Raw genomic sequence first — 11,685 nt, forward strand, 5'->3', positions numbered from 1 at the left:
AATGTATTGTGTTCCGAGGTATACTATCTATCTGGTGTTTGGCCAATCACGAGTGAATGGTTTTGTAGTATCGGCGAGAAAAGACTACAACGTTGAAAAGATCTCGATGACACGTAAATCTGCATGCCTGGCTTACCTAGGGTAGACAGATGATGACACTTCGACACAGGTGACGGAGATCCGTCTATCTACCTCCGCTCAGGTGACCGGGGTTTACCTATCAATTGTGCCATCATTGGGAGGTTCACAGCTCATTTGTGCCTTTGGACCCTCAATGGCTGTGCTAGCAGTTTGTCGACACCTATGACTCATATTGCACATTTACTACGAGTATATCACAAAAAAAATACATAAAATGAGCGCTTATGACTTCCGAAGTCAATAAATTTCGCCCAACGTTTTCAACATTCCTTCCCAGGTCCAAATGTTGGAAATCGAATGACTTGTGTTGAATGCAATTATATATATATCTTGATCTTGGGAATTCATCTCTATTCGCCGATGAAGTGTTTCCCAGTCACTACAAACAAGTCGAATTTGCGCAGTGGTGCTGTGTTAGAGCAGCAGATTTTCGTGACATATTGATAGTCACCCCAAAAATATTTGAAAAATGAAAGTAAACAAACCATTCGGACGCATGAAACATTTGTAGCCGGGATGTAGTGATGCGGAAGGAAGGCGGTGGTTAGGTTCCTCCCCGCATTTTGCAAAAAAAAAAGATGTTTGTGCCGCTGAACCATGACAACACTGTTTTGTTTCTGACTGGACTTTTGTACATTCAGCCTCATCTGGAGCTCGATAACAACATCGAAGCGTTGTCACTGCTATACTGGCAAAAATCACGTGGAAACTAGGAAGCGAGTGACGTACAAAGACATAGGGCGCGGTGCGGGGAAGACGATAACCATGTCCACGACAGCAGATCCAGTGTTCCAGCGTCGGAACAAGCAGATACAAGAGGCCATTGACGCTCAAAATTTCAAACAGGCTTTACAACTGATTGACAAAAGGATCAAGAAGGGTGAGAATACGAGGTTTCTAAGAGTGAGTTTGTGTTATGAGCTATTCTGGTTCATAAGCTTCCTGGATGGATATTGTGCTAACTCTGTTCTTTCACTTACAGGCGTGGAAAGCGCACATCCTCTTCCTACACCCTGATCAAACGCATTCACAACAGGGAATCACCGCTACACTCGACATATGCAAACTTGACCCTCCGACCACTGACTTGGACACCATAGACTTACTGAGCTCAACGCTGAAAGCGATACCTGGTCATGATGTAACAGCAAGGAGTCTCTGGGAAAAGGCGGCTAAGGCTAAGCCTCAGGATCATGAAATTCAGTCGCAATGGTTTCTCAGGTCGTTTGAAGGGGAGGACTGGAAGTCTGCGCAGAAGGTTAGTGCGGGAATATCTTGAAGGAAATCAAGGGTCGAATTGCTGAACAATTACAGGCGGCCATGAGCCTTAATGCAAACTTTCCAAAGCAGCGAAAGTACTACCTCTGGGCAACATTCATGTGCCATCTCTTGGCCGTCAATCCATCTTCTTCCGAAACCGAACGCAAGCTCTTTGGAACCCTCGCATACCGTATGATATCCAAGGCTGCGGAAAACGTGCCGGCTGACCCTGTATGTGTATCAACGAGCCTGAAGATACTTTTCTTTTGATTTCCATCTCTAAGGCATGGATAACTTACTAATAATTATATAGAAAGAATTGTTAAGTCCTCCGAGAGCTATCCAAACTGCCGAGGAGTTGATTCTCCTGATCAAGATCTTCCAGGCGCAAGGACGAGACGAGGAGATATTGAAAATACTTGACAGCCACAATCTTGGGCTAAACTCACGGCTAGTTCAAAACGACTGGTTCTTTATTAGAGAAAAGATACTCTCTCTAGAAAGAGCAGAGAAGTGGACAGATGGTCTTGACTACGCCAAACAGCTCTTGAATATGCCAGACGAAGACGAAGCCGCAAAGAAGCTCCTACAGGAAAGAGATGACTGGGGAGTTTGGAGCCTTTTGTTGACCTCGACCAAGAAGATTGATGATAAAAAGTAAGTGTATTTGACTTTCAATCGTTGCTTATATGTTTTGTTGTTAACTTTGAACAACTATTAGAACATCCGAAGACACGGTATCCTTTGTACAGAAATTTGCCCAACGCTTCTCGAAATCAAGAAATGCCCACCTTGCCCTTCTAGAGGTCTCAATATGGAGATTAGAGAGCGGCGAACTTGAACAGTCTGGCTTGCTTGCTGCTTATCAAAACTTCTATGATTTCAATAGCACTAAGATGTACTGCTTTGATGACCTCCGGAAATACGCCTCATACCTTGACCAGGCCCAGGTCCTGAAGCTGGTCGAATATGCTCTGGAGAAAGCTGATTCTCAAAAAGATGTATGTATATGACAATCTGCTAATTTTCTTCCTCGCAGCTAATACTCCATTAGGTGTCCACTACTGCTCAACAGATCACACTCATCAACGCTTACAAGCTTGATTATTGCTTCAAAGTTTTCTCCAATCCCGAGTTGTCAAAAAAGCGAGCCGAAGATCTCGTATCACGCTGCCTCAAAATGTACCGTGCTATGAAAAAGGAAGAAGCTTCTGAGAAGACAATCGAAAATCAACCAAGAGACGATCTCGGTCTACTCGCTGTCATGAGCCTTATAAGCTTGAATGAGAACTCTGATCAGGAAAAAGTCCCAAGTTCCGAATTGGTTCGTTCTGCAGCCATCTTGGAACATCTCTGCGAAAACTCACCACACAATTATCAAATCCTGCTTCTTCTTGTGCGAGTGTACCTTCTACTCGGTGCGGGTTCAATTGCTATGAAAACATTCAGCAAGCTTTCTGTGAAACAAATCCAGAATGAAACTGTCGCACACAATTTGTATACTCGTCTCGCCACCATACACCCACTCGGGGCACCGCCTATTGAAGCCGAATTCAAGGATTTCATCCCTGAAGTCGCTCTTGGCCATGCCATTGGTTTTTATGACCATGCTGACCGAACAACAACACGACAGCGAACAACAGGATTAAATCTTGGAAGCTATGCCAATGTCGAAGGTACAATCGAGCTTCAAGAAAGCTTGAGGAATAGTATCTGCAGGCGGATGTGGGCTCTCGAGGCACGCCGCATCGATAGACTGCAAGGAAAAGATAGATTTTCCAGATTTGACGATATAAGTGAGTTTTACTTTCGACCACATTTGTTAATGCAAGTGTTGACATTGGTTTCTCAATAGTTTCGGATCAGTCAGAGCTGGTGGACAAGCGAACTTTCGATGCTTTCATGAACTGTGAACCATTGGAAGCACCATCGTTCGAGGAGAAACTGCGGCTTGGGCCTTTGCCAAAGGTAGGAATAAGAGATATCGAATATTACACTTGATCGTTACTGATAAATTGATACTAGGAACGCTGGATCAGCGCCACCGGTATAATTGACCAAATCTGGGTATTGAATCACCAACTACAATCACAAAAGCCTATAAACTCAGATATTGAGCTTCCCAAAATTGAAAATCTGGGCTTGTCTGAAAAGGTTGATGACGATATGACATTAGCTGAGAAGGCCAATGCTGAACTCCACCGTATTTTGTTGACAGCTACCTTGTTGTTATCCGATGCCAAATCAGTTCCCGGCCAAGATATCAACAAGATCTTCAAGCAGATGGAAGAATGGATTTCAAAGACACTTGAAAATGTTTCGGATGGAGCTGCTATCTTTACAAGCACAACAATTGCTTTGCCAGCTTCAGAAGGGAATAGCAAGCGGATACTGCCATCCTGGAAATATCTTCACAGTAGTTTCTTGCTCCTAGAAACCCTCAAAGTGTTGTCATCAACAATATCATTGGTGGAGACATCGGCAAAAAAATTGCCAAAGTCTGGTGCCAAGCCATCTAAAGAAGTTGTGCAGAGTCTCAAAGAGGTTGCGACCAAACTTCAAGAGAAAGTCAAGTCAAACACGCGAACGTTGAGGTCGAATGTCATAGGATCAGGTGTTCTTGGTGCATTGACCGATCTAATATTCCTGCAGAGCCAGAAAGATCTGATTGAGAGCAGCAATGAACTTGCTGGAGAGCTGGAACAAACCCTGGATGCGAGTGGTGTGGAGGTATTCTGTGGAGAGCTCCTAGAAAGCTGGGAAGAGGCACTTGGGGGAGTATTGTCAGTCAAATAGGCCCAGCGTAGCGGTAGTAAATAAAACATTGATAAGTACTGTATAAAATACAATGCAAAAGCACATACTACATTCAGAACCCAACATTTTTATCAGCTGTATAATGCAACACTTTACATCACCAACTTCCACTTTCGGAGCAGATCCACGTGACCCGCCGAGATCAAGCCCCCAACGGCAGCCCTAAGCCCTAAGCCCTACCGCCTCGCCTACGGAAACACTCAAGCAAAAACCAACGCTAACAATCCCCCATCGAACCAAACCACATTCGGCCAATACCCGCCATTCTTACCCAGCGTAGGTTCGATTTGACGAACTTTTCCTCTACGACGACGACGACAATCTTCGACAATCGACAACCTTTCTCGCCCAACCTCTTTTCAACGAGAAAAATAAATATTCGAAAAAATGGCGAAGGAACGTTCCGGTCTCATTCTCGGCTTGAATAAGGGTCACGTATGTTCTTTTTTCTCCCTCCTGCAGTTGTGATGCGTTTTGGACGAGGTTTTTTTTTGTGTCGTGGTTGTGGATGTTGTGGTGCTTGGGAGTTTTACTTCTCGAATCGATGATTTTCTATCCTGCTCGATGCTTCGATTATTCGGTCAAATTCCAGGCTACGGGTCGACTGTGCATGTTCGAAGAAGCGATATAGCCGATAGAAGGACAGAAGGAGATAACAACGTGGAATATCTGCATAATGGAAGGAAGACGGATACTTGCGTGCCTGGGCCGTCGATCAGTATGCGATACCGATATCCTTCTGATCGGATACTCGGATTATTACTTCGTGAAGATTCGATTATTAGCATATACAAGGTACACTTGGAAAGAGATGGAAGTCCTCCAATATGCACGATATCCCGCCAAATCGAAGTGACCTGGACGATCGCAATAGAACACACGCCCGATCCCAAAACAGATTCACAAAACCATACCGAAGCTGAACTCCCAACTGCCACAACAGAACTCCACCACAAAAACACATCGAGACGTTTTGGGGAAGTGCTATCAACAAATACTAACGGATGACATATAGAAAACCACCCCTATCGAGACCAAGGCCCGCATCAGCCGCAGCAAGGGCCGTCTCTCTCGCCGCACCGCCTTTGTCCGCGAAATCGTCAAGGAGGTCGCCGGTCTCGCCCCATATGAGCGCCGTGTCGTCGAATTGTTGAGAAACTCCCAGGACAAGCGTGCCCGCAAGCTCGCCAAGAAGAGGGTACGCACATGCTCCTCAGCATCGAATCTTCCCCCAAAAGATTGAATTAACTAACATATTTTTCCTACAGCTCGGCACAATCGGCCGCGCCAAGGCCAAGGTCGACGAGATGCAAAAGGTCATCGCCGAAGCCAGACGGGCTGGTCACTAAAGGAACTCTCTTTTTTTCAATAAAAAGTCAATTTCTTTTCTAGTCCCTGTCTATGTTCCTTATAACGTGCTTCCGAAAAACCTTTTTATTTTTTTGTCGAAAAAGAAAACCCTGGCGCAAATGCAATAATTTTCGCATTATTATATTCTCCTCTTTTTTTTGCCTATCCTCCACTGTTGGCTGAATCCGACCTCTCTCAAACTCCTCGTGAGACGATTACGACATGGGGTGTTCCTCATTTCCTTTTTTTATTTTTACCGAAATTACGGCTCTTCAGATGATGTGGCAGGAGGGAAGAGGAGAAGGGGATGGAATGGATGGGGGAAGTGTTGGATGATGATATGGTTGTGATATCCAAGTTTTCTGATCGATCATGTTCTCATACACACATACACTAGATGAAATATGAAGATGAGATGTCGGACAAGGAAATTCCTACGGATCTAACCTTTTTAAAAACATCGTACAGTTTGACTACGTACTAACTTCCTCTTGTGAAACAAGGATGGATACGTTCAAGGTGACATTAGAAGAGCAAAAGAAGATTATGTCATTCTGGTCATGAAAGTGAGCTCTATCATGAACTAGTCATACAGTCATTTCTTCCCAGGAAGTTTGAGCCATTTCGGCACTCCTCCCTTTTTACCTCCCAGAGACTTGCTTCCGCCCTCTCCTTCGCCCTTCATACCAAGTCTATTCATAAGTGATGGTTTATCCTTTGTATCTTCTTCGAGAACTCCCGGCACAGTCGGGATCCGTATGTCTTGTGCCTGGCTGCTAAGTTCTGGTTTCAATAAAGTGGTCGTGCGAGTCGCTGCCGCCATGGCAGAGGCTTGGTTATTATCAATCCATGTGAAATTAACGAGGACCCTTCCTCGGAGACCCTGGTCTTTTATCAAGTACTGTTGGTCTGAATCTGGGATCGTCTGACTTGAACCGCCGGGGCCTGTCCGAGCTTGCTTTGCTGTTGCTCCGAATACTACTAGCAAGAACTTCTCGTTGGCGAACTTTGTGTTCAAGCAGCCTCGTACGAATGTATAAAGAGTTGATCCCGTATCTGTTTGTTTAAACTTGGCAACGACCTGGCTTTGCTCTGGAAATCGGACTTTAACGTCAATTTCGGCAATAGCCGCCAATCTTTCTTGCTCTGCTGCCGCCTTTTCAGCTATTTCTTTGTCGCTTGGGAGACGAACATTCTTGGACAGCTGGTTGAGTCGTCCCTGATGTGATTTGGCATGTTCGATGCTGGGGATGTAGTCTTCTTCGTTATAGGATGTCAAAGCGGATTGAGGAGTTGTATTTGTAGGTGGCTTATATACAGTGACTGGTCGATCAGACACCAGGGGAGAAACTGTATCTGTTTGGACTTCTGAAACGGGTACTTCGGCTAGCTGTGTTATATCGTCTTGTGTATCCATAGCTTCTGCTTTAGCATGGTCGGTTGTAGCAGGCTCTAACACTTGCGTTGACTCATTCACGCTTGTTGCAGGAGCTGAAGTTTCAGCTGGAGCTCCAACTTTATTCTCTTCACCAAGCGACTCAAAAAACTTATCGATCATCGCCACTGCTTCTTCGAAAGGCTGTTTTGTCGTCCGAAACGATAATCGAAAAAGCACATTGCCACTATTAAAACCCAACTGTGCCAACGACTTTTGTAAATCTGAAAAGTAGGATAATTCTCGACCCATTGCTTGAAGTACTGGTGTCTGATAATATAACCTTCCAGTCCCATTATTTCCGTTATCTGTAGCAGGCGCAGCTCGAGCTGTTAGGTTCCTTGTAGATCCATTTCCGGCCACGCCAGCTTCGAATTTCCGCAGCACGAGCCACAAAGTTGTTGTACTAGGAAACTTGTCAAGAAGTCGGCCGTTCGGGACACCTTGTGCTTCGGACGGGGGAAGTTGAAGGGCAACAGTTACAACGGATGGCGATTTCGAGAGCTGTACAAGTTCGAGTTTTGCGCCGGAGCTTAGACTGGAGAGTCGAAAGATAAGCGACAGATCGAGTTGCTTGCTTTGGTGTCTGTATAGGGATCATATTATTAGGACGAAGTAATATGTCGCAGAACATGCTGTTACTCACTTGAGGCCATATTGGCTGGCATCCAGTCCGAGCTTCCTGCAAGCTTCCTGCAGGACATCTGCTAATGGTTTCGACGGGTTCGTCTTGATAGTAGCTCTCCGAGCTGTAGAATCAATCACCACCACATGCGAGCTCATGATTATTGGATGATAATGAGCGTTTTGCGTGAGATTGATAAAGCGTCCCCGGATTGTAAAGCGGGGCAGCTTTACTTGGATGCTTATCCAACGTCGATAACTCGAGTGCTTATGCTGTATAAGATCCAAAGAGAACTCCAAAGATGGGCCTTCTGTATCCAGAAATGAGGCAAGTCAGGTAGTGATATGAATATAAGCTTGCTAAGCAAAGAAACTCAAGAAGTTCGATGAGATTCTGATTATTTGTATGGGAAACGGCAGGCACCCGCCGAGCGTCATTCGAAGGAAGTTCCGTCCCAAAAAGGTTACCGCCTGGCCCGAGCTCCCTCTCAGTCTCGCGTCCGCCTGAGAGAGAGAGAGAGACAGACTGTCCAGCTTCATCTAAGCAATCACATTTCACATTTCATCACGACCTGTCTTTTCTTGTTGCAGCTTTTATTTTCATCTCTTCGATAATCAAATTTGCATTCGACTTGATTTGCCTGATATACCGTTCTTTTGATTGATAAATAGTTCATCATGGTATGATCTGGAGCTCCCAGCCCTTTCAGAGCTGCTGACTCACTGACTTTCATCTAGAGCTCGCCCTTCGACATCAGTATGATACCCGACGCTCAAATAATTATTCTACAAATGCAAACTAACCCAAACAGACGGCGGTGCCTGCGTGGCCATGGTGGGAAAAGACTGCGTCGCAATCGCCTGTGATCTCCGACTCGGCATGCAAGCCCTGACGGTATCCAACAACTTCCCCAAGATCTTCAACTACGCACCATCGACTTATCTCGGTATCACGGGCCTCGCTACCGATGTGACCACCGTCTCCGATCTGTTCCGCTACAAGGTCAACATGTACCGACTCCGTGAAGAACGACACATTTCCCCACAGACTCTGGCGAACCTCGTCAGCTCGAGTCTGTACGAGCGACGATTCGGTCCTTATTTCGTGTCCCCCGTCATTGCGGGAATCAATCATACAACTGGAAAGCCGTTCATTTGCGGGTTTGATAGTATCGGATGCATCGACTTTGCAAAGGATTTCATTGTCAGCGGTACAGCTAGTGATCAGTTATTTGGTACTTGCGAGGGACTCTGGGAGCCTGATTTGGTACGTCTTCGTAGCCTATTAGGGATGACCAGTTACTAATCGGAATGATTTATAGGGCCCCGATGATCTTTTCGAGACGATTTCCCAGGCGCTCTTGAACGCCGTCGACAGAGATGCACTCTCCGGTTGGGGTGCCAATGTCTATATTATAGAGAAGGACAAGGTCACAAAGAGATTACTAAAAGGACGACAAGATTAGACAGTGGTCGTGTTCTTTTAATTTATTCATTTCTCAACATTTCTCCTCCATATTTGCGCCTTAGCATATTAAACTTGTGACCTTAGCTGTCATGTCAGAGATCCCGACCCTAGAAACCATTTTTACCAGCAACAACGCCATAAGCTTCCCTTTCCTTGCTCATTATATCTCTCAAATCCTGCACCAATAGTTACCTCTGGCTTCTCCCACGCCGCAAAATGCCTCCCCTTTCTCAAACCCCGTCTCTCGCACCATATTCCCAATCGCTCCCACCTAAGAATCTCATCTGCCCAGGGGTAATCGCCAACCGTACATCTATGTAATTTGTCATATACTCACGCCAACAATCCCACAGGACTGTCGTTTAATGCATCCCCTAGTGTTGCGGGTACGTATCGTATTCTGTTGCTTTGCTTACGTATTCTCTCGTCCTAGATAGCTTTGGAGAATGGCTGCTTTCCGCCTATTGGGGAGCTGAGAATGGTGGTATAAGATTACCCTAATACGGCTTGTGGAAAGAGAATAGGGTTGCGCCAGGGGTATGGTGCTGGAGAGGGGATGAAGTTGAGGATGCATGGATTTTGTTTAGTGGCATGTTCTAGGAGCAGGCATTCTGAAGGGGGAAAGCGACGAACTGTTATTCTGTGTATCTCAGCCTGGTCATTAGGGCAGGCATGAATTCCGCGTATTGGGAGAGTCCGAAGCCTTTCTGTTCGTTGTTAGCTAGGTGCAAGTCGACACCGACAGGAGGAAGAGTTCAAACCTTTGATATGCCCCCGAAAAACCAAAAATGGGGAGTGAAGGTGCCACGACATCGAATGTTGGCTGATTTTCGTCTCCTTGGGTGAGGAATGCTTTTTTTTTGTTTCCTTTGATGAAACTACCGGGCCCTAGCCTATCTGTAAGTAAACATTCACAATCCTCGATCGTTGAAAGGAGACAAAGCATAGGAATATCGTACACCCATGCAAAAACAACAACGGAACCCCCCTGCCCTTCTCTACCCTTCGAGCTCTATACACAAAATGAACCTCAACATCCTCCTCAAACCATTCCACAGATACAGAAGTCATATACTGCGGCAGGCTGTCATTCAACTCTGCTTCGGCTTTGCGCCAGTAAGTTGTGTGAGAGGCTTGATGTCTTCTAATGGAGCGCCCATGTTCCCATTCTCGAGATTTTTCATGGGATAGTTCATCGGGGACGGATGTGGAGGAGAGTTTTGGTGGAGGGCGGAAAGTTAGGAGTCTAGGATGGAGATTTTGAAGGGTTTGATTCTGGAGTCTGGTGGGAAGGTCTGGGGCTGGTGTTTCCCATTTTGGGAAATACGTATAGGCACACGATATGGTCTGGGGTTACCTAAGTAGGTTCCTGACGTCGAATAGCACAAAGTCAATAATGTTGAAAATTCTACTTGTAATTACATGAATTACGTCCTTTGCTCATGTCAAATATAGAGATATATATACATATATCCAATTAGCGCGTAGTAGGATGAATGTTTTCAGAAATGGATGCGGCACCCACGGATCAATGCCGAGGCACCCTGTGTATACCCAAAGAATACGTAACCCTAAATCCCTGAGCTATACGCGCAGATTCTTTTTGTCCTGGAGTACTAGTTATTTGAGAACGGACCTAGTGACTGATGCACTAACTAACTAGTTATTGTGTGTTGTTTAATAATGTCAAGAAGTAATCTTACTGTGTAGGATCTCGTCTCAGCCATATCACCAGACCCAAGGTTCAACGATTACATCTGCAACACCGTGGGTCCAAGCAGCGACCTGGCCCCGATTTTTATTTCAATTGCACCCTTGGAGGAGAGAAAACATTCTCGATTTGTACGGAGTACTTGAACGTGGCCGGTAATCCGGTCGTTTAGCCGGTCAATATTAATGTTTGTCGATAGGTCTGACCGGTCGTGAAACTGCGGCGTTAACGGAAATACCAAGGGGTCATCACATCGTTGGACATGAATCGATCCAGAGATTCCAGATTTTTTGAATCAATGGCCCCCACTGTATCGCTCTTTGAATCGGGCCTGACTGACTGCACGATCGATGTCAAAAAATAACGTGGAGAGTGTGGAAAAGTTTCAAAGAAATTTGAGACAGGGTGCAGAATTGTATGGATTTGTGTATGTGGTACCTGGGTTGTGCAAAGCAAGGTACGAAGCATCGACTGAAGGTCAAGTGATTAGGGCTCGCGCGGTAAAATCGGCAGTGCTTTTCGCCCTCCTCGTGGGAACGCGAACTCTAAGCAATTCAATGTGGCTTGTAGTTACCAGTGGCAGGCATGCTACATACATAATAAGCTGGCAAGTTTCCAGCTAACAAGAACTAAAAAGAGTAACAACAAGCAAGTTGTTCCGTATCAAGTAATCTGTCATGCAAGGCTCGCCGCGACTTACAGCCATTACGAGGCACAATACCACTAGCTGAGCCTAGCTCAAATTATTGCACGGTCTAGACTGGATCCACAGCCGCCGAAGGCGGACGCTGATTCGAGCTCCACCGCATTGGCCTTCCATCTTGGGACGATCAGCTCGCGACGCTAGCCGCAAGTGGGATGTCGGACGTGTAAATACCG

At 45.7% G+C, this 11,685-nt stretch overlaps 5 protein-coding genes across 5 annotated transcripts; 3 read left to right on the forward strand and 2 right to left on the reverse strand.

Moving 5' to 3' along the window:
* Positions 1–906: 906 nt before the first annotated feature.
* On the forward strand, positions 907–4,197 carry EYB26_007152 (uncharacterized protein; the record flags this gene model as incomplete). Its single annotated transcript, XM_054266424.1, has 8 exons — positions 907–1,044; positions 1,124–1,399; positions 1,456–1,632; positions 1,715–2,058; positions 2,123–2,402; positions 2,456–3,197; positions 3,257–3,369; positions 3,427–4,197. 8 exons carry the CDS (start codon positions 907–909, stop codon positions 4,195–4,197), a joined length of 2,841 nt encoding a protein of 946 aa, XP_054122399.1.
* Positions 4,198–4,605: 408 nt separating this feature from the next.
* Positions 4,606–5,567, forward strand: EYB26_007153 (uncharacterized protein; the record flags this gene model as incomplete). Its single annotated transcript, XM_054266425.1, has 3 exons — positions 4,606–4,653; positions 5,234–5,416; positions 5,487–5,567. 3 exons carry the CDS (start codon positions 4,606–4,608, stop codon positions 5,565–5,567), a joined length of 312 nt encoding a protein of 103 aa, XP_054122400.1.
* A 596-nt stretch (positions 5,568–6,163) lies between these two features.
* EYB26_007154 (uncharacterized protein) lies at positions 6,164–7,786 on the reverse strand (the record flags this gene model as incomplete). The annotated part of the gene is made up of 2 exons (XM_054266426.1): positions 6,164–7,589; positions 7,650–7,786. 2 exons carry the CDS (start codon positions 7,784–7,786, stop codon positions 6,164–6,166), a joined length of 1,563 nt encoding a protein of 520 aa, XP_054122401.1.
* Positions 7,787–8,305: 519 nt separating this feature from the next.
* Positions 8,306–9,093, forward strand: EYB26_007155 (uncharacterized protein; the record flags this gene model as incomplete). Its single annotated transcript, XM_054266427.1, has 4 exons — positions 8,306–8,308; positions 8,366–8,384; positions 8,440–8,894; positions 8,950–9,093. The coding sequence occupies 4 exons, from the start codon at positions 8,306–8,308 to the stop codon at positions 9,091–9,093; spliced, it is 621 nt and encodes a 206-aa protein (XP_054122402.1).
* A 663-nt stretch (positions 9,094–9,756) lies between these two features.
* On the reverse strand, positions 9,757–10,166 carry EYB26_007156 (uncharacterized protein; the record flags this gene model as incomplete). The annotated part of the gene is made up of 3 exons (XM_054266428.1): positions 9,757–9,802; positions 9,857–9,983; positions 10,055–10,166. The coding sequence occupies 3 exons, from the start codon at positions 10,164–10,166 to the stop codon at positions 9,757–9,759; spliced, it is 285 nt and encodes a 94-aa protein (XP_054122403.1).
* Positions 10,167–11,685: the final 1,519 nt, after the last annotated feature.

This window comes from Talaromyces marneffei, chromosome 5 (genome assembly GCF_009556855.1).
Source record: "Talaromyces marneffei chromosome 5, complete sequence".
Classification (NCBI taxonomy): domain Eukaryota; kingdom Fungi; phylum Ascomycota; class Eurotiomycetes; order Eurotiales; family Trichocomaceae; genus Talaromyces; species Talaromyces marneffei.